This window comes from Colias eurytheme, chromosome 5, assembly GCF_061535395.1.
Source record: "Colias eurytheme isolate Ceu_HAF_F1 chromosome 5, ilColEury1 Martin Lab GWU primary, whole genome shotgun sequence".
Lineage (NCBI taxonomy): Eukaryota > Metazoa > Arthropoda > Insecta > Lepidoptera > Pieridae > Colias > Colias eurytheme.
In genome coordinates, this window is record NC_142984.1 from 667775 (window position 1) to 695184 (window position 27410).

Here is a 27410-nt window from a genome sequence, read left to right on the forward strand (position 1 = left end):
AAGTTAATTTTAGCGTATGCATAGAGTTTTATTAATGACACATGTCTAAACTAATACATACACTGAACAATTTTATGATCAAATTTCATATAAGTTTTAACGAAGAATTATGTGTTTTTTGTTATATTGCAAGTACCATAATTCTTAAGATTATTAATTGACATTATGATTGTATTTGACTCTACAATTCTACTTTTATTAAAACTTGGATAGAGTTGCATGATAGAGCGGTATTTGAAGTGTAGCGGTCACAAGTTGTAGAGTCGACAGTCGGGCTCGACTACGTTCATCGACTAGCGCGCACACACGCCTAGCAGCGGGAGCGCGTCAGTGCGCCGCAGACAGCGGGCTGCGCCGTTCGTGTCCACGCAGCCCGCTTTGACGATATCGTGTTCAGTGCAAATGATTTTGTTTTTATGGCGCTCATATTACTACAAGTGTTGGTGTTGGGTGTGATCGCGGCTGCCGTCGACGGTGGGTTGTGTTCTATTGTTATTGCGTATACCACGTGGTAGCCCGGGCAGTGTTTACGGCGCTGGACGCATGCGCCTACCTTGTTTGCGTCTTCAGGTCATACACCGGCTTAACCCAAAGCCTGTATACATACCTTGCAGCCAAGTAAGTCTTGCAGCGCGGCCGATGCAGCGGCCAGCCTTCCGCAGCGCCAGCGACGACATAACTGGTAAAGAAACCGCACGAGATTCGAATATGTATTCATTGAAACATTTTAGTCAAACATTCAAACGCATACATATTCAATGAAACTAGTCTATAGGTATAAAATTAAAATGTAACGCAATCAAAACATGAATTAGGGTGTCCTTGGAGTCACGGGTCGAGCGGAGTCGACTACTCGCTAGTTGAGAATTCATGAGATTGAATACTATAAAATATATAAGCACGCACACATACACGACACTTGTTTTTCCGTCTGTGGACGCTAAACATGGAAAATACTTGAATAAAAACGTTCCCAGACTATTACGCAATTTGTAACGGTAAGACAACATTTCTACATGAATTTTTGTTTTTAATCGACCGAACAAATCGTTAATTCTCCAAGACAATAGTACCTATGTTTGGCGAAACGTGAGTGTTGTATACGTGAATATGTAATTATAGCGTATTTGTGTATCGCCATCGTAATAACTCTATTCGCTACTAATTTGTAGAGTTATGGACTCTAGGCATTTGTGACGATCAAAGGCATAAATTAAATGATAATAAATCTTATTCATCGCGTTCAGATGTTGCGCAGATAGGAGATTAAGATACGAATATCGTCTAAATTGAGTAAATTACTGTTATAAATGATATTTGATTCGAATTGCGCGATAAATTTTACGAAATTGTTGTTATTTTAGGGGAGATGTGAGTCGGTCACCTTGCTTTTATTGCCAATAAATTGTAGAACGTATTTGTTTTCGCTAATATGGTCTCGGTTAATGGCAAAACTATTTGTTGAATGAGTTATTGTTCCCTATAATAACTTGTTTATGTAACTTTATGAAATAGCCTGTAACTTGTGCGAGGGCTTTGCTAGAGCCAATATCAAATGTTTATCTACACTAATATTATAAAGAGGAAAACTTTGTTTGTTTGATTGTAATGAATAGGCTCATAAATTACTGGACCGATTTTAAAAATTCTTTCACCATTCGAAAGCTACATTATCCACGAGTAACATAGGCTAGGTTTTATCCCGGAAATCCCACGGGAACGGGAACTATGCGGGTTTTTCTTGGAAACGCGGGCGAAGCCGCAGGCGGAAAGCTAGTAATTTATATGTACATATATTATGGAATTTATAAGTATATTTATATTTAATTGTGCATTGTGTACAGTATATATAAATAAATTATTTGTACAGAGAAAAAATTAAAATTAATAAGGCTTGGCCGCTTGGCGCCAAAATGCTCGGAGTAGAGTAATTAATAATAATTAACAACATGTACAGGTACACACTTCAAAATTATTTTATTCAATTTTTTTTAAATATTCAAATAAACGTGATAAGTAGGTTAATGGAATTTGGAATAAAATTACGTTTGAGTAAATATTAAATTTTATTACTTACCTACATTTAAAAATATTGTCTTCTAACATCTAATCACAAAAGGATAGAAGATTGAAAGTTCACTCGACTTCTCATTCATATTGATTATTGATGATTTAAAAAAATAACTTTGACAATATAAAAAATAAAACCAACCCAAGAATTTCGCGGGCAAAACCGTCGACAAGAACTGGTATAATATACAATCAATTTTCGTAGAGATTCGATAAAAGATACGCAGACATCTGCGGCACCCCACTAAGGGGAAAAATTTAACTTTCCTTTTGCCCCGGGCAAAGGGCACTTATCCCTTGCCCATTTGGCAATCGAGTTACCTTTGTATTGAATGAATATATCAAATATCCCTGTATTTGTTTACTTAAACGATACAAAAAATGGGTAAATTGAGGTACTTTTTTTTTGTATGGAAAGATACGACAATAGCAAATTGTGGGACTTTGGTGCCATTAAACTTAAGGTGAATTATATTTTATTTTAGTCAAGTATTCGAACCAAACTAATAGGTACCTAGGTATTAGAAGGGGAAACATTTTTGTTTTTGAATGTACGTTTGCAATTGTTTAACACGATAATTACTGAACCGATATCCAAAATTCTTTTAGCTGAAAATATTTACAATTTTCCTGAATTGAGTATTTGAATAAAAAAAAATTATTGATTTTTTTTATGTATTTTGAAACTTTATTATTAATAATATTGATATTTAATGCAAATAACTTACAAAAAAATTTTTTTCCGTTAATTATAAGCAATTAAAAATTGATGAAATTTAAGTTAGAATCACGTGACTAAAAACGCGCCATGACTGGTCACCACAGTTGTGACGTCATAATGTTATAGCTATTATTAACTGCAGTACATAGCGTTTACATACGATTTGTTAGTTGGTTCCGAATTAGTTAGTTAGTTACGAATAATATTCTTGATGTTGATATATTTATGATCGATTTTTGTCAGGAGTTGCCTTTGTAGTATTCGTACATAATGGTACAAAACGATAACTTTTGAGGCTCGCAATTTTTAATATAAATTTAAATAATATAATTAACAATTAATATAATTAATATGTAATTTAATAATGACAACAAAATTAAATAGTTCAAAACACTGTATTCATTATTAACACGCTTTTATTAGCTTCACCTGTATTTTTGTATGTAACCGACTCCTTTCGAAGTTTCGACTCGATTTTCACCCACTTAAAACCGACGGATTTTGTTCAAATTTTGAACACTTATCAAGGTCCGATAACAATACAATAATATCATAAATTTATCCTGATAAGGATCGCCAGGATCAGCTTAAAACATATGTTTGTATGTAACCAATTCTCCTTTCGATTCGATTTAGACCCACTATAAACCGACGGATTTAATTTAAATTTTGTATACTTATAAAAACCCGGTAACAATACAATAATTTCATGAATTTATCTTTTTATCCTGTTTAGTTTTTCAAACTATATTTAATTTTCTATCAACTGCAATGAGTGAAAACTAACATTATGACGTCACACGCGCTCGGGTGACGCTTCGGGAGTTGTCGGCGTGTCTTCGGTACTGGATTCAAAGACTAATTTTTATTTTGAAATAACTTTTGAATTATTGCAAAAAAATAAAAATAAAAACAGTTTTGTTATAAAACTAATATATAATCTTTCCATTTATCACAAAAAAAAATTTAATTCAAATACTCAATTACCTATCTACAAAGGTTTTTTTTGTTTTCGTTTTATCCCAGGCCAGACCGGGGCGAGCAGCTAGTCAGTTATAAAGCTAAGCATTAACCATTATATTATACGATAGTTACTAGTTATTTTTCTGTGCCATTACGCACAATGATAAAGTTGGTGTAATGTTAAAAGTCGATCTAAGTGGTTTTAGCGAAAGTAAGGTCTAGTCACTTGTGCCTAGTTTTGTCCTAAGCATCTAACTTGGTACTCAAAGTTATAAAACACAACTTAAAGCCAATTAAATAACAATTAAAAGCTCTACTCGGGTTTTACAGAAAATTGTAGAGCTTATGACACTCAAGCATACTTTCTGGTTCTGCTAATACTTATAGGAAACAGATAATCAAAATAACATACAAAAAATGTTCTTTAACCCCGTATGTAGTATAACATACTAGCTGCGCTCCGCGGTTTCACCCGCGTAGCTCCGCTACTGTTAACGAGATGATAACCTTCCTCGTTAAATGGGCTATCCAACATCGAAAGAATTTTTCAAATCGGACCAGTATTTCTTGAGATTAGCGCATTCAAACAAACAAACAAACGTACAAACAAACCCTTCAGCTTTATAATATTATGTATAGATAACATACAAAAAAATGTTCTTTAACCCCGTAAGTAGTACGGATTGCGTAACAAATCCGTACAAAACATCGGAGTTACTTCCTGCAATCGATTGCACCCCCACCCCCACCCTTGACATTCGCACCAAGGTCGTTGGGGGCTTCCGAATGTCTCTGTACTAACTAGTGTAGTTTGAAAGTAGATTGAAATAATGTCTCTAAGATCTTGTTCTCAAATATAACACAAACTAAATAAGGGATTATTGTAAATGCTCTATATTTTATACTCTACTCTACTACTAAGTGAGATCAGTTTTAATTTTTTTTTATTAACTCATTGGATGGAGGATATTAAGCATAAAAGTAAATAGATATATTAAAATAATTCTACGAAGCATTATTTTGAATAATTTGGAAAATCCAAAAGTGCACGCCTCATAATTTTTTTTTAATAAATATTTATTAATTATTATTTTTTGTTTATTTAATAACAATTAAACCACATCGAATCAGACCCTGAAAAATGAAAGGGTTCTATTCCTGAGCATACTCAAGCGTAAGAGAAAAAAAAAGACTCGATTAGTAAAGTATTTCGGTCGCTATCGTGTTAACAAGAAAAAGGATCCGCACATACAGACACACGGACGTCCAAGACAGAACTTTTTTAAACTGTTTTTTAACTAGTTTAAATAACAAAAATGACATCAAAAATATCATGAACGTTAAAAATAGTGTTTTTTCTTAATATGTGTGTGTATGTATTATCTTACAAGTGCAATGTATGATACATAAAGACATTTTAAGTTTGAAAAATCAGATGTTTTGCGCGAAGTGACAGTAGTACCCACCTCAACGCTTCGCTTATGAGGCGTGCAATAACTCATAATTTCTAAAATTCTTGAAAAACTGGATTTTTATCCAAAAACAGAATTTCTGTCAGCATATTATGACTATAATGTTTGCTACAAAAATGACGCACTATTTTTATTCCTAAAATAGTTCCGAGACAAAAACTAGTTTTAATTTCAATTTTTTTGCCATATCTACATCTTTATTATAATAAATTCAATTATAAAAATTAAAAGTTTTAGACCTCACGCACGTATCGCAAACATTATTCTAAAAATAGTTTTTCGCAAATGAAATAAGTGAGAACGGTTATTTTTAACGCAATATGCTAAAAATAATTAAATTACACTTCATTATATCAAACAATGAAGAGAAACTCTTAAATCTAGAAATGAAACTACAAACGCATAATGTTTTTAACGTAACATATATGTAAATTATCAAATAAATTATTATTTACTTTAATGTAGGTAGGTATAATATTTCTTCTCTATATTGGGATTATATTTGGTACTAGAGGTCCGCCCCGGCTTCGCCCGTGGTACATATTTCGCAATAAAAGGTAGCCTATGTCCTTTCTCGGGTATCAAAATATCTCCATACCAAATTTCATGCAAATTGGTTCAGTAGTTTAGGCGTGATTGAGTAACAGACAGACAGACAGAGTTACTTTCGCATTTATAATATTAGTATGGATTAGTATGGATAATAACGATAACGTTAGACATTAGCTACGCGCTTTGACATCGTCCGGGTTAAAAGTGAAGGAATTCCATAAATTTTTAAGGATTAGGTAAAAGCAAAAGCGAATGTCTATTTCATTAAACTACTGCGTGCAGTTAAATATGGAAATTCTATTTTATTTTTTCTACGTTTAACTTCGAATTCTCGACGTTTCCATTGGACCATGAACTGCTGAGCCATCTTCTTGGAAATATTAATAAATATTATATAATTCGGTTGTTCCGGGGCCGGGCGTGGTGCCAACTCGATATTTGAGTATTGTCAAAATAGTATACAAATGATGTGAATGATGGAGCCTTGTTATAACTTGCCAAAGTCATTTGCAGCCTCGGAACGACCGTAGATCGTAAATCTCTCCTTCATGACGTTTATTATAATATATTTTCACTATCAAGCGAAATAACTACATATTTTTTTATCATATCTTGTATGAGTTGTGTTGTTTTATCTTGTTCTGTTTATTCGATGGGCAAGTTTTTGTTTGGACGAACCAAGGCATTATAATGAAATTTGCTGTACGTTATTGTGGATTAATTTATTCTTCAATCTAGATTTAATCCGGGCTACAGCGGTGCTAAGTATCTAGGTATACTTATGAAACCATATTCTGTTAACTATGTGGAATTTGCAATTAAGCATTATTTAGATAGAGATCGACCCATAGAGATAATTATTGTCATTTTCATATGTACTCAAACTACAATTGATTCACATACTAAACATATTAAAGAAGACTCCCAACTTCCTTGTCATACTAAATATATATATTAAAGAAGACCTTATTGTCCCAACTTCCTTATTGTCGTTATTTACGAGTCTGTATAATTATTAAAAATAATGAATAAATTAAGAGAACACATTTCTTAGTAAGTACTAAGTACTAATGTTATTATATTTTTAAATGTATGTTTACCGTAAAAAATAAATTGCATTAAACTCTATGTTGTTTTACCTAAGTGCACAAAACTATAAAGATTAGTGCTCAAGCAATAAAAAGCTTATAAAAGTCGTTTTACCATTTTATTAAAGCTTTTAAGTTTACGTATTCTAACTCGTTAAGTATTAACTTTAACCATATAATTTAAAGACATTAATCTTCTTATATATAAAAATGAATCCCAAAATGTGTTGGTAAGCGCATAACTTGAGAACGGCTGAACCGATTTCGATAATTCTTTTTTTATTATATTCCTTGAAGTACGAGGATGGTTCTTATGTAGAGAAAACGTAAATAAAGACCGCTAGTATAAAATAAACATTTTAAAAGTACCTACCTATTCTAAATAATTGAAATTACTGCATTCGCCCATGGCTTCGCCCGCCTTGTCTAAAACTTAAATAAATATACATATACTAGCGGTCCGCCCCGGCTTCGCCCGTGGTACATATGAAAAATAGATGTTGGCCGATTCTCAGACTTACCCGATATGCACAGAAAATTTCATGAGAATCGGTCCACCCGTTTCGGAGGAGTATGCAGACTAACATTGTGACACGAGAATTTTATATATATAAGATACTAAAACCTTCCTCGAGAATCACTATCAATTTATAAAGCACATCAAAACCTGTTACGTAGTTTTAAAGATACGTACATACGTTTTTCCCTAAACAGACAGCGGGGAGCAATTATGTTTTATGCTACGTAGCTATGTATGTAATGGTAATCGAATCTGAAACCTCTAAATCAAGGTAATCATTTCGCTAGAGAAGCTTACGGAAGCTTGCCATCCTTGCAAGGAATCGAAACGAAGGTCAGGGGCCACGATGTATTGAGTTTATCAATCGATGTATTCAGAGACTGGATTTAAATCGCGATTTATTGAGAACTGAGAAATAAATAAGTAGGATACTGGTAGAGATCGCTACCTAGCGATAAGGTAGACTTGTACTAATCCATACTAATATTATAAATGCGAAAGTAACTCTGTCTGTCTGTTACTCAATCACGCCTAAACTACTGACCCAATTTGCATGAAATTTGGTATGTAGATATTTTGATAGCCGAGAAAGGACATAGGCTACCTTTTATTGCGAAATAATATGTACCACGGGCGAAGCCGGGGCGGACCTCTAGTTTAATATACGTGTAGGTACCTATTCCTTGATTTACCTAATGTTTTTATTTTTAATGCAATCAAATTTCATTTCAGTTTATATTAGGTACTAGCGGTCCGCCCCGGCTTCGCCCGTGGCACATGTTTACGTTTTCTCTACATAAGAACCATCCTCGTACTTCAAGGAATATAATAAAAAAAGAATTATCGAAATCGGTTCAGCCGTTCTCGAGTTATGCGCTTACCAACACATTTTGCGATTCATTTTTATATATAAGAAAGAAGATATTCAAGTATTCGTATGTTTGTAAAAATATTTGTTTTAAATGGGTACTAATATATGAAACATATTTCGAAATTAGTAACAAATTAACAATAGACAGTTGTTTTATGTCAATAACATTTTTGTATGTTGTGCGATAAAAACTCTTCGATCATTCACCAGCTATTAAAATAAAAACACATTATTAAAACAATATAAAGTTTCAACAAATATTTAACCTGAGTATGTAATAATGTAACATTATTTCTTTTAGTTCTGTTTTTGTTATCTTGTATGATCAGTGGTAAATGTTTAAAATATGTAAAATTTGCGATTCGAAAGTGCTTCTAAAAGAAGTATTGAATATAGAAATGTTTGAGTTTTTTACATGAACTAGTAGAATTAAAACTGATATTATTAGATACTAGATTTCCGCCCGCGGCTTCGCCCGCTTTGTCAAAAACATAATAAATTATAAAACCTTCCTCTATAATCACTCTATCTATTAAAAAAAACCGCATCAAAATCCGTTGCGTAGTTTTAAACTTAAAGATTTAAGCATACACAGGGACATAGGGACAGAGAAAGCGACTTTGTTTTATACTATGTAGTGAAGCAAAGAAATATCTACTACATATTTATTTACAATTTTTCTTAGAAAGATTCTTCTAAGTAGAGTCAAACTGGAAAAAGATACACTTATTCGCAACAAAAATAAGTCAATTAATCTTATATATAAAATTCTCGTGTCACAATGTTAGTCTGCATACTCCTCCGAAACGGGTGGACCGATTCTCATGAAATTTTCTGTGCATATCGGGTAAGTCTGAGAATCGGCCAACATCTATTTTTCATATGTACCAGGGGCGAAGCCGGGGCGGACCGCTAGTTTATATATAAGCAGTATAGGTATTTAAGCTTTAAATATATCTTACTACATTTCTTTATTCATTGAATAACGCGTTGAATTATAATTTCAAAAACATTGCCTATTTTAAGAATAAGCAAATATTTATTTGAATTAATACCTATAGTCCACATCCACGCCTTCATTCAAAATGTTTATTTTTGGCGGCAAAAGCCGTTGAATTCTAGCTCTTCATAAATCTATTTATCAGTCTCAAACGAAAAAAGAACATCGAAATCGATTCATCACTTCCAACTCTACCTTCATATAATTAACACACAAATATAATTTTTCAAGGTAAATAAAGCACATATTGCAATTGGTTATATCGTTTTTGATGTGGGTTAAAAATACCATTCAAATCAACGTCAGAGCTTTCGGTTCCAACTTGTCTGCGTCGTTGAAATTGAAAAAATAGCAAAAAAAGACTCGCATTGCTTGTAGAGTAGTTGGTACATGTGCAAAGTTTTGTTAATATTGCGTAATGAACAATTCAAATTGTTATTCGTTCATTGATTCATTCGAGAAGGTAGAGACGTGAGAAATATGTGATAGTTATAAGGATTAATTTAATCACAATATGAGTGAAAAAAACTATGATTTAATTGAAAAATATCGAAAGAAATTGATATATAAATTAATATTTGTTGCAATTGTTAGGGTCTTACATAATATGTCGTGGACGATTTCTAAGAGTACCCGCGGCCCCGGCTAACTGCGCGGCTCGACGGAACACAGTGGGGTTTTAGTCGGTAAGAATCCGACATAACCCTTGGCTCCATCCCCGGGGGCCGTGGGTATCTTTCGAAGATTTCCCCACTATAAAAAAAAAAAAAAAAAAAAGGGTCTTACATAATATATAATATACAGCATTTTATTAAATCGCATTTAAAATCCGTTAAAATATGTTTCTAAACATTGTTCAACAACTAAAAACAAACTTAACAATCGGTATCATTGTTCCGAAAAATACTTAAATATTAAAGCTCTTCCAGGAATCTGAAATATAAACACTTGTTACAATACTATTGTGATTTGTTTGAATTAGTTATTTGGTTTAATGAAGTGGGCTTTAATTGTTCCGAGAAAATGATACCATCAAGATTCTAGTTCGTTTAGATTTCTAGAATAGACTGATGTTTGTGTTTAGATTTGCCGATTGTAATGATGTTAAACAATTATAAATTTAACCCTTTATGTATGGGAACCATTAAAAACAAAATTAAATCCGGACCTATTTGGGAAAATCTCTACACTTTATTGATAGAAAATTCGACCTTTTTGCACGAAAGAGTAATTAAACATCTATGCCCTTTACAAACTTTCAAACATTATGGAATTTATAGTTTTACACAAATACATACGTATATATATATATATATATATATATAGTACATAATGCAATGTAGGTACTTATTTGTATTTAGGTAGATACTACCTACCATACAAATAACTTGAAAACATTACACTCCTTACTCCTTGCTGCCAAATAATAATTTAAATTCCACTAATAATAATACAGACGGTCTCAACATACTGAATGAAGATTTAGAACTCACACGGACACTAAAACGTGGTTAGACAAGTTAGGCATTATTGTACAATTCGGGGCACAAACGGGTTACTTGCGACCCTTCGAAGGGATCGGGAGGGACGGTGGCGGCAGTTATAGCGATTTAACCGACTAAGAAAACAATGATGTTTGTATGATGCTCGACTGTTGGTAAGGGAAGATGTGGTCTAAAATAGAGACAAAGAGAGGTTCAATTGTATTTTTGGATTGGAATGGTAATCGTGTGTTATTCTTAGATACTGTTTATAATTAATTGAATAAAGTAGTTTTTGGTTTCAGGATATTATGTGTATGTAGAGTTGTATACTTGTTTTTTCAACGTATAATTCAGAATAGTTCAATGTATTCCGGATAGTATTAAATTTTAGATGTTATAATATTACTAGCTTTCCGCCCGCGGCTTCGCCCGCTTTGTGTAAAACATAATAGTTAAATTATATACTAAAACCTTCCTCTTGAATCACTCTATCTATTAAAAAAACCGCAGCAAAATCCGTTGCGTAGTTTCAAAGATTTAAGCATACATAGGGACATAAGGACAGAGAAAGCGACTTTGTTTTATACTATGTAGTGATTGCAAGGTTATTGCTAATTTAAAAACAAATACTTTCTAAGATAGGTTTTGCATAGTTTTAGTGTGCCCATGGTTTATTAGCAGGTATAAGAATCCAAGGTCATGCCTAGCTTTAAACTTAACAGTAGCCAGACAACATGAACTGAATTCAGAATAATGTATAAAAAGGCAGACAACAATAAGCACTGAAAAGTGTTATTTTATGTCAAAAAGATAACGAAGTAGGTATTATGAAATGAGGGTTCACACGATTCTGTTTCAAATCAAATACTGCACTAAATAATTTTATTTCTAAAATATTTCGTAACGAAAACTGTGAGTTTATTCACACTACAAAATATACTCGCGAATACTTTAAAAAATTACACATTCAATTAAATGAACAACAATCCAAAATCTCTACAAATCGTATGCGAACTTTCTTTGAGATTTCTCTTGCATTTGTTTTGTGCATTAAAACTTATTTTCAAAGGCTTCAAAGTAAAAAATCGCTTCAGCTAAGCGGATAAACTCTCTCGCACTGTGACCACGTCCAGTGAAGCCAGGTCGCGGTGCCTGACCTTCCTCAAGCTTTCACCCCCGGCCCTATTATGCTATTGACCAGGGTTAAAGGGAAACGAAAATGCTTATAATTTAAGTCCCCTTGTGGGGTATTGGGCAGAGTTTAAATTATATGAATATGTCTGCCTCATTTGTGAAGTGATTAGCGTATGAATGATTTAACTAAGTCCTGGATTCGGTTGAGGCCATATCACTACATAGTATAAAACAAAGTCGCTTTCTCTGTCCCTATTTCCCTATGTCCCTTTGTATGCTTAAATCTTTCAAACTACGCAACGGATTTTGATGTGATTTTTTTTAATAGATAGAGTGATTAAAGAGGAAGGTTTTAGTATATAAAATTGATTAGGTTTTAGACAAAGAGGGCGAAGCCGCGGGTGGTAAGCTAGTTCTTGTATAAAAGGTAGCTAGATATAAGGTAGCTTGGTAGATAGATAGGTTCATGGTAGTAAAGTAAATCGATCAGTGAAACAGATGCATCTATCCCATACCCGTTAAAGGGACACGGGATTTCACTTTTTAGGATGGATTACATGTATTGCCACTTAGAGACACTTGTTTGAACGCGCTATTCTCAGGAACTACTGGTCCGATTTGAAAAATTATTTCGGTGTTAGATAGCCTATTCATCGAGGAAGGCTATATATCATCACGCTAAGACCAACAGGAGCGGAGCACTGCGGGTAAAACCGAGGAGCACAGCTAGTTACATATATACAGTTTAGTTACAATTTTATTATTTCTGTTTCTTAGATTTCGATCTAACTCGATTGATGCAAAAAAACAAAATATTTTACGACTACGGTTTCTGAATGAAAACACGGGAGAATAAAAATAAATAGCAGTAAAAATACACTATTTCAATCTGGAAACGAGTATTTAGTATGGATTATTGTTTCGTTTGGCTCGTGTTATTGAACTTTTTTATGCTTTTTCTCTATTTTTATTATTAAATTAGCTGACCCGACGAAGTTATCTCGTAAAATTTGGTGATAGTTTAGATATCCTGCTATTCCGTAGAGACAAATCGAATAGATCAAAGATATAAATCCAACCAGATTTCCAAGTTGATATTCTGTCTCCAGTTTTGATAAAATATCTTCGAGTTCAAGACCACTGCTTGTAATTCCATCAAGAATAGCTAAGAAGAAACTAAACGTAGTTAAAACTGTTTTAAATTGATTCAACTTAAACAACGCTTTTAGCGATTAATCACACCCCTATTACTGTTTATACATCACAATAATACTTACACATTTCAAGAAATCCTTTTTTCTCTAATGTAAGATTGATATCTAAAAATGTTGTTTTATGTCTTTAAATTCAGTGTCTATACTAGGGACTCTTTAGCTAGGGACCCGTCCTTGATGATTCGAGCTTAGCCGGTTAGAGAGAGACGCAAGCTAACGATGAAAAGCGACCGTAAATTAATAATGGTGAAATTCAAATCAGGTATATTTATGTGGTTCATTGAAACATACGAACGAGTTTGTATTATGGGCCCCAAGGTCGGCCCAGCACGCTCCATTCATTTCCTATCGACAATTAGGGATGGGCAAGTGTCGATAGTGGTGTGCTGGTGTCGATAGATCGTCATGGAGACGCTGAGCGAAAATTTTGTATAGGAAGTACGAAATAAAAAAAAATATTTTTTTTTTGTAGACACCATTGATGTCATTGTATAGGTAATCAAGTTATTTGCCATTATTTTATTACAGTTTTTACAATATTTTTTTTTCCAAATTAATATCTTAGTTTCAAGTAGGTTTTTTTACGAGGTGAAAATTACAAATTTTGAAGTGCTATTTTGATTTTTCGACTTTCACTCAAAATAACAAACGGATTAACATTATACATGTTAAATTTAATTAAATGATGGCCAACAAATAATTATTTTAACTTTTGCCATGTTTAATTTTACGATGGAATAATCAAACTATTTGATTTTCAGCTCTCCATTTTACGCAATGCATAAAATATGAAAAAAATAAGCACTAGTTTTTTTTTAATATGTATAATCACATTAAATATTAATTATAAAAATTTAATAATCACAGTTGACAAGCTTAGTGTCGCAATTGTTATATAGGGCTAGCTAGACAGAAAGCTTTTAAGGGTACATATATTTTGATACCTGGTATTAAATAAAATACAGTCTGGTTTTTATGTAATTTTTGTTTACTCTAAAAATTATGCTTATATTCTTATAATTTTTATTAAAACAGTATTTTGGTATGGCAGTACCTACCTACAATTATCTATATTCATTGAGAATTTATAATACATAGCACATTGATAAGTACTAGAATACTCATATAAATAGATTTGTAGTACTTAACGACATCTCGTAAAAGAGTAATGTTAAGTCATTCAAATGCAGTATAAACCCGATTTTATGTCAAAATAAAATATTTTATGATCGATTCTCTGTTTATTTGATTTTCAAGCGAATAACGTAAATGACATTTTTCTTTCATTGAAAAAAAAAAATGTTACAAAATTATATCTATGAGTGGCTTCTTAAGTAGGTAAAGGATGAATTAACAGGTTTCAATGAGGATTTTATCGAAGGCAATTGTTTACTGTTAGTTGTTATTTCTGTTCGGAGCAAATAAACATCTCTAAATTCTTTGTCATCTCTAAAAACTAATACCAGTTTTTCAGAAAATATTGTACTTTCATAGAAATTTTAAATTGTTGATTACAACTGAAAGGTACGTCTATCTTATCATGACTTTTAACGTGATAACGTTTTTAAAATCGTTTTAGTCGGGTGACATGTTCAGAAACTTGTGTCACACCAAAACCTCACGAGCGCGATCGGAGGTATAACAAGAGAGAGACGGACCGATCTCCCGTCTCATCTCGAGCGCTGCCACCAATAAGACGTTATCACGTAAACATCTCGATCGTAAACCTACTTTACAAACAACCAATTTTTTTTTTCTTGATTTTTGCATCCTTAGTTACAATACATAGGATTGTACCTATCCTAATTTTGTTGGCTCATAACTACCAAACGTCGATAATCGATTGTCTAATCACTAGGCAGCTGTGGGGACCGGATTGTCGGATCTGGTCGGACGGCTCTACCCCTCGGCTACGTGGGTATCGGATTGTCACTTACTTGTCTTTCCTTGACCGACTGCAATAGTAGTATGGGGTTATTTTCCTTGTTTCTAACTGCCTGTGAAGTTTGTGTTTGTATGTTTGTTTGGCAAAATCTTGGCTTGATGGCATTGCTTGCGAGATGTAGTTAGAATTGTCTTGATTGTATAGCTTCCGAATGAACAAAATATTGACAAATAAAAAAAAATTGTAATTTTTTGTGTAATAGAATTACTTTGTGTGAAATCTATGGATAATTGGGCTTTTTAAAACATTTTATTACGCTGCATACGTGTCTCTCGATAATTATTAGGTACTTGGTACTTCATCTATACTAATATTATAAACCTGAAGAGTTTGTTTGTTTGAACGCGCTAATCTCGGGAACTACTAGTCCGATTTGAAAAATGCTTTCGGTGTTAGATAGCTCATTCATCGAGGAAGGCTATAGGGTGTAGGCTATATAATATCATCTCGCTAAGACCAACAGAAGCGGAGCACTGCGGGAAAAACCGCGGGGCACAGCTAGTATGAGATATGCTTAGATATTATTTAAATCACTATGTTTAAATAATGCATAAAGAGGATTTAACATATCTGCGTATTAATTTCTTCTATTTGCAACTTGGAACTCTTGGAAGCTATTTTTTTTTTCTTCTTTCAGAGCAAACATATGCAATTGCTTATTCTGACAATAATCAAGCTCGCTGATATTGTATCTACTTGTAATGTTGTTGTGATAAAATATAATGAAGTAGTTTTCTAAATATGTTAAGTAACAAAACATGTACAATAATATATTTAAATGTTTAAATCGCTTACTAATGCTACAGCTATTTTTGTGTAATTGAACAACAAACATATTTTGTTCCAAGGGCGAAGGTATCTTGAGTGTTGAGGCCCCATTTAAATTTAGGCCATATTTCGCTATAGATCCTTGAACAGTGTGAGTCCTTCAAGGTTGTTTTGATAGTTCTCGTTTGTTTATTTATTTTAAATGTTTGTAAATTCTTGTGAAAATATTAAATACGTTATGGAAGTTGTGGTTTGGTATTGATGTTGTACTGTATACCTATAGATAATAACAAATCTCCCCATCGATTATAGAGATTGCTAAGATCAAAAAGTAATAAAGAAGATTCGATCAAAGTTTATATTGATGTCGTTTCAGTTTCGAAGAAAGAGGCCATTTGTATTCATCGTTAACTCATCTATAAACGTTATAAAATTGAAACCAGCTTTGTTATAGCCATAGTTAGTGGCCAAAGAACTAAATGGATATATTTAACCAAAAACAATACGTTGAACGTTAGTTAAATCGTAGTTTAAAGCCAATAAATTATAATTTCAAAACAACGTTATCAACGTGGCTGTTGGCGATGTTTAGACGCGCCGGGCGGTAGGGCCCCAGACAACTTTGCGCGCACAAAGAGTCGGAAACACGCAGATGTGACAAATCCTATTAACCTGTAACACATAGATGTAAACATAATTAATATCGTAAAGGAGTACGTTAGCCGACATATTAAACAACAGAAGCTTTTAACAAACACGTACCTATCCGTCCAATAAGATATACGTGTAACAAATCCGGCTTGTCCGAACTCTATTAGGCTAATCGTACGGCCTCACTAAATAACCGGTTTAACTCCAAAATTGCTACAATTGCTAATAAATTGGCACCGTCCGAGCTGTGTGTAAATAAAAAACGTTTTCATTCAACGCCGAGTCTCCATTGCGTAATCTTTGAGCAACGTCACGAAGTTTAATGAAGATTTTTTTTATGGTACGCACTAGTGTAGCGTGATTCGGCGTGGCGGTGGAATATCGACGTTATTTCAAATACTGAAGGTCGCAAGTCCGGTGGCGGCTAATGAGGCGCTCTCGGGAGGGACGTACACCTGTCTACTTTAATGGCTCGTAGTGGGTCGATTGTAATGTTTTATACTGATTTCTTGAATTAATACAAATTTTAGCTTTTTACCATGTAAATATTTTAAACGGCTTTCGTAAAATTGTTGCTGGTTGTTGTATGGGGATGAAATTACCATGAAATCACGAATGGTTTGTGTTTTGTATATGTAATTGTAGTATGTACACAGAATATTGATGATTTATTTTTTTTCTTTCCCATATCTAATACCTGTCGATTGTCATTTGAATTGTTATATTTATAAGTTTTGTGATGTAAAATTAAAGAGAGAATAGTTGAAAAATAAATATGAATAATGGAAGTTTTTGAATAGTTTTTCGACGTAATGTTAAATAGAGTTAAAAAAATAAATACGTAGATTACTCAAAAATTTACGGAAGTAGAAAAACCACATGTTTGAGTACATACTAGTCACAACTACGCGAATATTTTGTGAGATTGTTTTGATTAATACGGTCGTGAAAATTTGATTTACAAGCGCAAAAACATTTACAATGTACTGTTTATGTAATGTTTTTACAAGGTTTATTTGTTTTAAGTCAAGTACTTGTGTTGGTTATGTATGTTGATGTAGAATTCATTGATAAATGACTCTAGTTATGCAGGAGGTATTTTAATATAGTTGAATTTAACGTTTTTGTAAAGAAATGTTTGACGGGTATATTTGTTAGTTTCTTTGTCACTACATAGTATAAAACAAAGTCGCTTTCCCTGTCCCTATGTCCCTATGTCCCTTTGTACGCTTAAATCTTTGAAACTACGCAACGGATTTTGATGCAGTTTTTTTTAATAGATAGAGTGTTTCAAGAGGAAGGTTTATATGTATAATAACATCCATTCAATAGTGGAGAAGTACTGTTATTTTTGAGGTTTCTAATGTGATGTCGTAAAAAATTACATTTTTTCCGCTTACATTGCAAACGCAGGCTGAACCCTACGAGTTTTATCAAAATAATGTACTAAGTATTATACACATTGAAAAGGTCTACAGAAAAGTCCGCGATGGTATATGTCTATCTCTTATGGATAACCCACAATAACTTTTTTTTGTCATTTACTTTTTACGACAAATAATGGCTAATTTTCGATGCGATTTTAACCAATACAGCATTAATCCTTAACCAATTAAATACCTTCAATACATTGTTCATTTAATATAGATCTATATGGCCCTTTACACCGTATGATTTAAGTGAATATTTTCGAAGATATTACAGATTAAAAAATTGCGGGACGTAGCGTTTGCGGCGGTACCGGCCGGCTATATTAAGGCTATCTATTTTATACCCGTGCGAAGCCGGAGCGGGCTGCTATGTTTTTATATACAACGTTCACAGTTTTTCTGTAGTGTATTTAGAATCAGCATTGCACCCGTGCGAAGCCGGGGCGGGTCGCTAGTAACTAATAAATTATAATGTTGAGAGGTTTAGATTTTGTAGATCATAAATTAGATGAAGTTGTGTTGTTATTAATTTGTATTTGAATGTAATTTGTTGTTTATGGTGTGTAAAATAAAAAATGTAGTTTAGGAAATTGCTCAAAAAAGATTTGAGAGCCGAGAGGTGTTTCAGTGGTTCACTAAATTAAAACAATTGCATGTTAACAATACTAAGATAAATACCTATAGGGTACTCGTAGAGATTTTTTTATTAACAAATATTCGAAGGAGGTGAAATTGTGGTTGAAATATGATTGATACGATGCGAGTGACGCCACGTGTGAATCCTAGTTCTGTAATTTAAAGGATTTTCTTTATATCAAAATGCGGTGAAATATCTTGCAATAATAAAGTTTGGGAACAGATGTCGACAGTGATCCCAAAAGGTTATATTGAACGAGGGACGCCTTTGACTTTGCTACAAGTCTAAGATATCCCCTTTGTTTTGTGATCGTAAGATATTTTAGATTATTTATTCAAATATCGTCACACTCTATTTTGCTCTGTGGATGTGATTTTGAAAAAATAGAAGCATTTTTACTTACTATTCGAATAAAATATGTTTGGATCGATTTAACAACAGTTTATAAAATAACTAGCTTTCCTCCTGCAGCTGCGGCTTCGCCCGCGTTTTCAAAGAAAAACCCGCATAGTTCCCGTTCCCGTGGGATTTCCGGTATAAAACCTAGCCTATGTTGCTCAGTGAAGATGCAGCTTTCTAATGGTGAAAGAATTTTTGAAATCGGTCCAGTATAGTTTATGCGTGAAAACCATACATACATACATATACATAATTACAAACCTTTCCTCTTTATAATATTAGTATAAATTAACAGAGAAACATTGGTTTCGAACTACTCTGAGTAGGTACAGAATCTTTTTATTTATTTACACCCCTGCGGTTGTGTTTTATCCCGGATGCCCACGTAAACCATGGAAATAATTAATTTGACCTGAAATTTTATTATTTACACAGGATGTACTTCGTCTACCTACTTGTATTCCTTAAATTAATAAATAAGTGCGTAGGTCTTTTAATTTTCCGGAAAAGAATATTTACGAACATTTTTTTATTTAGTTTCTAATTCGTGTGGTGTAATTCGAGTGGTGGTGGTACTGCGCATAAACAGACATACACGTGGAGGCCTACTTAAATCATAATATAACATTGACGATTTAATATTTATTAAAACAATATCAACGAACATAATATATACCTACATGTGTTCGAATTTAACCTAATGTAGTGATTGGGTAATACGAATGGTAAACAAAATCGTATCTGTTTTTGTTTAAGCAGCGAGCGTGTAAGATTTATTAATAAATATCTATAAATAAAGATCGTAAAATTCTTTGGGCCTCAGTTGTAGTACATGACGATCGTGCGGCGTAGAAGATAGCTCGATTGCAGGATGGTCGGTGACGCGTCATTTAATAGGTGACACTGGTATATAATTAGAAAATAATATATTTGATAGGCCTTTTCACATTGGGCAGCGTTGGTCGAGTAGAGGCAATCACGATAGTGTAGAGCCTAAATGTCCAGCAGTCATTATGTTTTTCATAATCACCGTAATGTCGACAAACATCGACGATCATTTGTTGGGCCAACGTTGCCCATTATGAAAAGGGCATATGATGTAGAATGGGATTGCAATGGGACTGTGGGATACGAGGGGTCGTTTAGAAGCTTTTTAGAGGTTTAAGTTGGGTGTCGTAAAGTGGGATTGTGATGGATGGGCCACTAGATTAGAAATATAATTACTGACTAATGTAAATTAGAGCGGAATATAACTATAGCGAATTTCTCTATATTCGCCAAATATAACTACGATTTTTCGTGATTTAAAATAAATCTTTCGATAACAAATAAAAAGGTACATTCAAAATCGTGATAGAGACGTAAAATAATACTTTATTGAAATAGTTTCATTGCTTTGGGAGCTACGAATTACGATGCTGCAGTGGGACACACAAATATACATTGTACACGTATTACCCTTCATTTGCGTCAGGGGTTCAAATAGGCTTTAGGGTGAAAAATTATCAACAGATTGATCTATACTTAGAGCTCTTCAATGCTATTCAATTACATCTGCTTGGCTTATAGTATTTATATACGACTTTATCAGTCAAGATTATTTTCAACCCCCACGCACTAGACCACAAATAATAGGTCATCTATTTTAGGAAGTCTTGCTATAATTTGCTCCGTTCTCGATATAATATAGATTTAAGGGTTATTATTGTCTGGGGGAAACAGAATCACGTCAATGTTATCTAGTGTAAGCATGCGGTTTCGCTTGCGTACTATCCCAGTATTGTCCTTTATTTCGATATTTTATACCAGATGAAACATACTCATTTTGAATCTCAATTGCCCTAAACGCAAAGTTCAAAAAGCCGTTTCATATATTATTATTTATTATTATCAAAAAGAGTACCTACATTTTTATCACAAATCCGTAGCGCTTGGCAAGTTATAATATCTAAGATCTGACTTAATGGTACTATATAAAGTTTTTCCCAACTCTCCCCGGCTTCCCGTAATAGCTGAAGTTAAGAGCAAAACACGGATATCAAACTAATATGGAGCGGTTATGCTTGTAGTTAAGAACTTTGTTAAATGGTTCAAGTTTGTCTTGATGGTAGAGTGGTTAGCAGCACTAGAGACTCTGGTTCGAGAATAAGATAAAGATGCTGGGTGATTAAATTAACTCTCTGTGAGGGAATTTGCGGTGTTGCAACAGCTCCATGCTTTTGCACGTTTCGCTGTTCTACGCCTGATCTCTACGCTTTCTGTTGGCCTTCTCTTTCATAACACTATTATGCGATGCAATAGGGAATGTGCTTTGGTTTTCGTATACTGCCCTAAATGTAATAATTATGTTCTCCTGCGCATTTGCTGCTTACCCTGTGTGTAGTGGGTAGAAGTTGGTCGTTATTCATCAGTCATCGTTGTCATTTTTTGTGTCGTAAATCGTAATTATTACCTAAAAGTATCCTTTATTTTAATTCAAGCCCCTCTTTACAACATAATTCAATCTGAAAATACGAATCGTGGATAAGTAGGGTTACAGAATAAGAGGGTACCTATACCTATTGTGTAGGTAGCTGACCTCTATTTACCCTAATTTTTTACACAATTTCACTATTTTTGCACAGAATAAGTACGATAAACTTGACCTCTAAATAGAATAATGGCCTTGCACTAACAATAAATAATTTCATTGTAATTCTAGCTAGGGGAGAGAAACCTTGACTTTGTTAGTTATCAAGCCTAGCTCTAGCCTAGAGGGTTGTTTTTAATATAATTTTCTAGGGTTCAAGGGCGCGGAATGATCGATTTGTTCACAATGAGGGCTGTAATGTGCGTAGGGTTGTCAATGGATTAATTATAATTTATTGTGTGGGTATTGATTGATTTCATTTTTGAATTATTTACATCGTATTAGTATTGGTTAGGAAAATTGCTTTGTTTGTTGTAGTGATTGCGGTTTGTGCTGAAATATAAGTGAGATATCTATGCAAATTGGAAATGATAAAGGAATAACACAATTTGTCACTCATACCAATTTGTAGTGTATAGAAAAAGCGATTTTTGTTTTCCAGTACTTTACGATGTAAAATACATACGTACACAATACACATGTATTTTGTATCATGTTTTTAACATTAATGTGAACGATTTTGTTATTACTTATCTACAAAATACCTAATTTTATTTATTTAACACCTATGCAAAGTTTTTTTACTCAAAAAAATTTTTTTTTTAATTGAACGTTAAAATACAAGTTGGCAACCCTAGTTTAGCGCAAGTGTTAACTAGGGTTGCGTTTGTATGAGCAAATCAGCAAGTTAGCGACAAGTTGGCTAGTTTTAATGCCGGATGCCTTTGATGTTCAAAATTATTGTAACAATTGCTTATATTACCTACTTACATATATTGTGATTTGTGAATAGTTTGTGTTTTTGCTTATATTCTACCTACATGTGAATAGTTTGAATTTTATTTGTATCATAACTGTTTAATAGGTATTCATCGGTACTCCTGTAGTCTTTACATAGTCTGTAGTATAGTTGGTAAAACTGTAGTGGACTTTAGTAAAACTATTTCAGGCAGCATTTTTTAGTGACTACATACTGTATAACGATCGCAAAAAAGTAAATTATAAGGACGAACTTCATCAATGATAAAATATAACAATTTTGATTTTGGAAATATTGGTAAATATGTCATGTGTACTATTGCCAATTACTAATTTGTGTGTTTGTCTATCAATCAGTACGTAACTAACATATAGGTGATATACGGATGTAGAACGGTCATTTGATTTTTAAAACATAATATTATGTATATACATATGCATAATATTTTAAATACCTCATATAATGTGATATTTCTAAAATTTATCTGGCAAAAGTTCATCTTATTTGTGTAGGTAAACACCTACATGAATTTCTCCTTCCTAAAGAAAACATTAAATTTATTGAAAAGTTTAAAAATACAAAGTAATCGAAGATTCCTAGAAATTAAATTATTAAAAATTAACTAAATAGACAACTCTCTAATATAATAATGAATACCTAAAAGAGTTTAATCTGCAAGCGAATTACCATGGGAGAGGCTAGACTCAAATCGGTGTTGTTTTTTATTCCAGTAGTCAATTTCCTGTTTAACCCGCATTATATCCTGTCTAGCATAGTACCTGTGATAGGGCTACCACTACTTAATTTTAAATGTTCATCTACAATTTTATCTTAAAATTATAAACTTAAAACTAAACAAAGAAAACTAGGTATATAATTAAAATTGAAAACATGTCCTCACTGTTTAACCCGTTGTAGATACGACTAATTTAATGTTACTAAATAAAAAAAGTAATGTATTAATATAAAAAGTTTAAAAGCTTGGTCTATATTACTTCTGTAAAGTTGGCTAAATTTGACTGTCCAAGAGCCTTAAATTATTAAATAGTGGTTACACGACATATCACGCCTTCAGAGGTAATTACTGGCTTAGTATGACGTCTTTCTTACATGTCAATGTGCAATGTTATACGTATAAAATTTAAAATAGTTAAATTTAATGCATTCGTGGTATATTTTATGGGATATTTCGTACTATATGAATGAACTGCATCAGTAGCTACGAAATTTATAACAATGTGTGGTTTTAATACCGTAGCAATCGGTTTTTAGTGAGTACTCTATATTTTTCAGTAATCTATATATAAAACTCAAAGGTGACTGATATAGTGATCTATCAACGCACAGCCCTAACCACTGGACCTATCGGGCTGAAATTTGGCATGCAGGTAGATGTTAGGACGTAGGCATCCGCTAAGAAAGGATTTCCCGAAATTCTTGCGGGAACGGGGAAAAATGGGGATGCACGTACAAAGTCGTGGGCGGAAGCTAGTAACTTATATTTTGAAGTCTTTCCAAAAGACTTAACATAACAAGTTTCGTCGTTATTCAGAAGCTGGCTGTATAGTTTATATTGTACTAGCAAACCGGGCGAACTCCGTTTCACCACCAGAGACACCTTTTCTTTGCTATAAACCTCACGGAGCTCGAGACCTTTCCAACGAATGCAAAACCGTGGAAATCGGTTCGTGCGTTCTGGAGTTATAGCGTCAAGAAGGAAAACCCGACTTATTTTTATATAGTAGATTACCTTGATTATGTAATAGGCAACCCTAGCGATCAACCACATTTATATAGTGTACCGGAAGCATGTTTGGTAAGAAAGCACTTTAGATTACATTCTTATACATATATACATTTTTTGATAAGCCTAGTAATCTACGTACTAAATTATGTTTTGTAACTTAATTTGTCTTGGACTAAGACGATTTTCGGCATGTTGTGTGTGATTACTAACAAGTTATGGATAAAAAAATAATGATATAATAATATCTGAAATTTTCATGTAAATAGTACCTAACAATTATAACAATGAACTGGTAAATAGTAACAGTACCTAATTTATAATAATGTAATCAACTACGATTTAATACATCTAAATGCTTATTCACAGCTAGAGTATAAAGCTCGGTGTTACACATTCAAATTTTGTAACGTTTTTCATTTAATTTTTAGCAAATACAATAGCTTTTCTTCATATTTGCTTTTACTCTTGGAAATGACAATAACGTAAAATGTTTTCGTCTATAATTCGTAGAAAAGTACGAATTTGCTTCCAATCTGTAAACATTCTTGTTAGTAGACAAAATGAAAAAGGAAAAATCGTTAAAATCTATAACTAACTAGCGGTCCGCCCCGGCTTCGCCCGTGGTACCTACATGTTTAAACTATCCTATCTCTCAAGTTGGATCGAACTGCACATGGTGTGCGAATTTTATTATAATCGGTTAAGTGGTTTAGGAGTCCATTGAGGACAAACATTGTGACACGAGATTTATATGTACATATATATTAAGATAAGGTAAATGTACAATGATAAATTAATTTGTTATTAGCAAAAAGATTATTTAACCTCTGGTATATTTAAAAAAAGAACTTGTGTGCCGAGCACACGTCTCAAACTCGTCGCCTTACTCCATGACGTGACGGTATTGCCAAGAAGTCTCACTTTAAAACTTAAACAAAAGGCACAACAATATTATGTTCTTGGGGTTTTCTTGAAAATGCAATTCGGGCATATGGATGTTTTACGACTTCATTACTTAGAAATCGTTCGGGGGTTTGGGGTGAACGCCTGCGGGGACACATGGATAGAGATTTAATGGTCGGTGACGCGTTTGCAGCCCAAGGGCTATGTGACTGAAAATTGTAAGGCAATGGCCTTTTAAATAGACGTTTCCGAAAATTATGGAAGTTCGTTTTATGCAGGGACGGTGGTTATCTTGTTGTGAAAAGATTTATTATCCTTTATATATTATTATGTTTGTTTGTTTTTAATATTTGTGTGTTGAACATAGACGTTTGCTCTGTGTCTGGGTGTTAATTATCTATATTAGTATTTATTTAAAATTTTATATGTTTGTTTATCAGCCATCTGGTTTCCATAACACAAGCGGAAGCTTAGTATGGGATCAGACAATGCCGTGTGTGAAAATTTTCCTGAAATATTTATTTATTTATACTTATCAGCGAACGTGGCTTTGTGAAAACCATGTGAAAACATAAGTTGTTTTGATAACATTACAATGATGATTGAGTGGCGCAGGTATAGAAATTAGAACCTTACTCGGAAAAGTACTTATTTAGTGATAACTTTATTACTGTATGAATAAACAAGCTTTATGCGAAATTAACAAAAACACTTCTTCCTTTCAGCACCTTTCAGTAAGTATATTCTGCCAAGCACTTCCCAATTAATTATACTCTCTGCAGATATTTTTACCCCACTAATTTTAACGTAATTGTTGGCATTATGCGAATTGATTGAAATTTACCGCCGAACGGATCGGATAATCGAATAAGCTTGGGACTAAATCAATTATAGAGAAGAATAGATATTATATAGGTCTAAGGATAGGTCATGGCCACTTAATGCAGGGTGTAATTGGGAACGTAAGTCCTAGGGCTTTTAAATCAAACACCTAGTTAGGTACATAATTTGATCATTGTTTATTTATAAAAATATGTTTTGGTTGGACAGTTTCGGTGAAGGTGTCTCTTTGGTAGATAAAGATACGTCTTTGGCTATTAATCTTCAAAATTTTGAGAAAAGCTTCTTCTTTCTTCTTAATATATTATATAACATCTTCATGACCATACATTAAATTGATGTGTACTGTATAAATATATTGAAGAAATAAAATTATTTCTGCAAAAATATACACAATAGTCGTTGTAAGAATGAAATATATAAATAAGTTTTCAAAAGCTTATTTTCAATTGGAATAAAGTATTAGAAAAACTTTAAAAGTATTCTGTAAGTACGACTTCTTTATAAATCGCAACTTAACAACTTTTTCAAACTACACATAAAGTTCTTATTTATTGAAAGTTTTGAATTTTTGTATTTGTGTTTAATGAAGCTTAAATAATCGATGGAAAAAGTATTTTTCTAAACAAAAGTATTTAGCCGAATATTTATTAGTTTAAAATGTTTAGATTTTCAATCATTAAGTCCAAAAAAGGAGTACCTAATTAATATTTTCTATATTAATGTCTTTATGCCTCCATACCTTTTAAATTAACATAATTTGATATAGAGATAATTAGTTGATCTCAGTCATATCTGTTTTAAATAACCAGAAAACAAATAAAAAAAACTCGATGATGAGTTCTTATTCAGCAAAATAATATTATTTTGCTGAATAAGAACTCATCATCGACTATAAGGATATCCTTATGAATGACTTTTAGTTCAACAAACATTAAATCAAAGAGGTATAAAAACTCGATCTGATATATTCAAAATTATGCATAGCTTTGGACTAACCGACACATAAAATTACATCACATTTACGCTGCTCTACGGAGTGGCAATTTTCGAAACAGTTTAAGCTTATTATTAGTGTCACGTTATTGGAAAAGCCTCCGCGACAGAATACGTTGAGTCTATGATTTATATGTTTACAACAAAGGAAATCTATGAAATGCGACAATTATTCAAATACAAGTCGGAATCTACACATGGCGCCGCCGCGATACTATGAATTTTAATCACGACTCGCCCATAATGCCCCTCGTGAATAAATATTTAGCTGCGTAATTACAGGTTTACGTGCCTCAAAATTCACAAAACCGGCCGGAATGTGCGTTCGAAACGATGGCCCTTCTTCCACGCCTAGTTGATCGCCCCGCCGCGGAGCCTCCGAGTGCCGCGGCGATGCTAATTCGTCTATGATTAGTGGAGTTAAACAGGCAGTCATTAGATAGCCGATCCGCTCGCTGAATACCAAAGCCGAGAATTAAAACGTAGCACTTTGCAAAGCGTTCGGGTTTCCCGCGCGTCGCCACCGCGCATGGCGGCCTGTCAAAAGGTCGACGACCCCCGCCGAGGTTACACTTTGCTAAATAACACCCGCTCCATTCATAAAACCTTATTTAAA

General features: G+C 33.2%; 1 protein-coding gene across 1 annotated transcript in view; it reads left to right on the forward strand.

Moving 5' to 3' along the window:
* The first annotated feature begins 335 nt into the window (after nt 1–335).
* LOC149908234 (protogenin A-like) overlaps nt 336–27410 on the forward strand; it is a 92475-nt gene continuing 65400 nt past the window's right edge. Inside the window, exon 1 of the mRNA XM_090101671.1 lies at nt 336–474. Within this exon, the coding sequence (XP_089957797.1) occupies nt 417–474 (58 nt within the window). The 5' untranslated portion in view covers nt 336–416. The remainder of the gene's footprint in view (nt 475–27410) is intronic.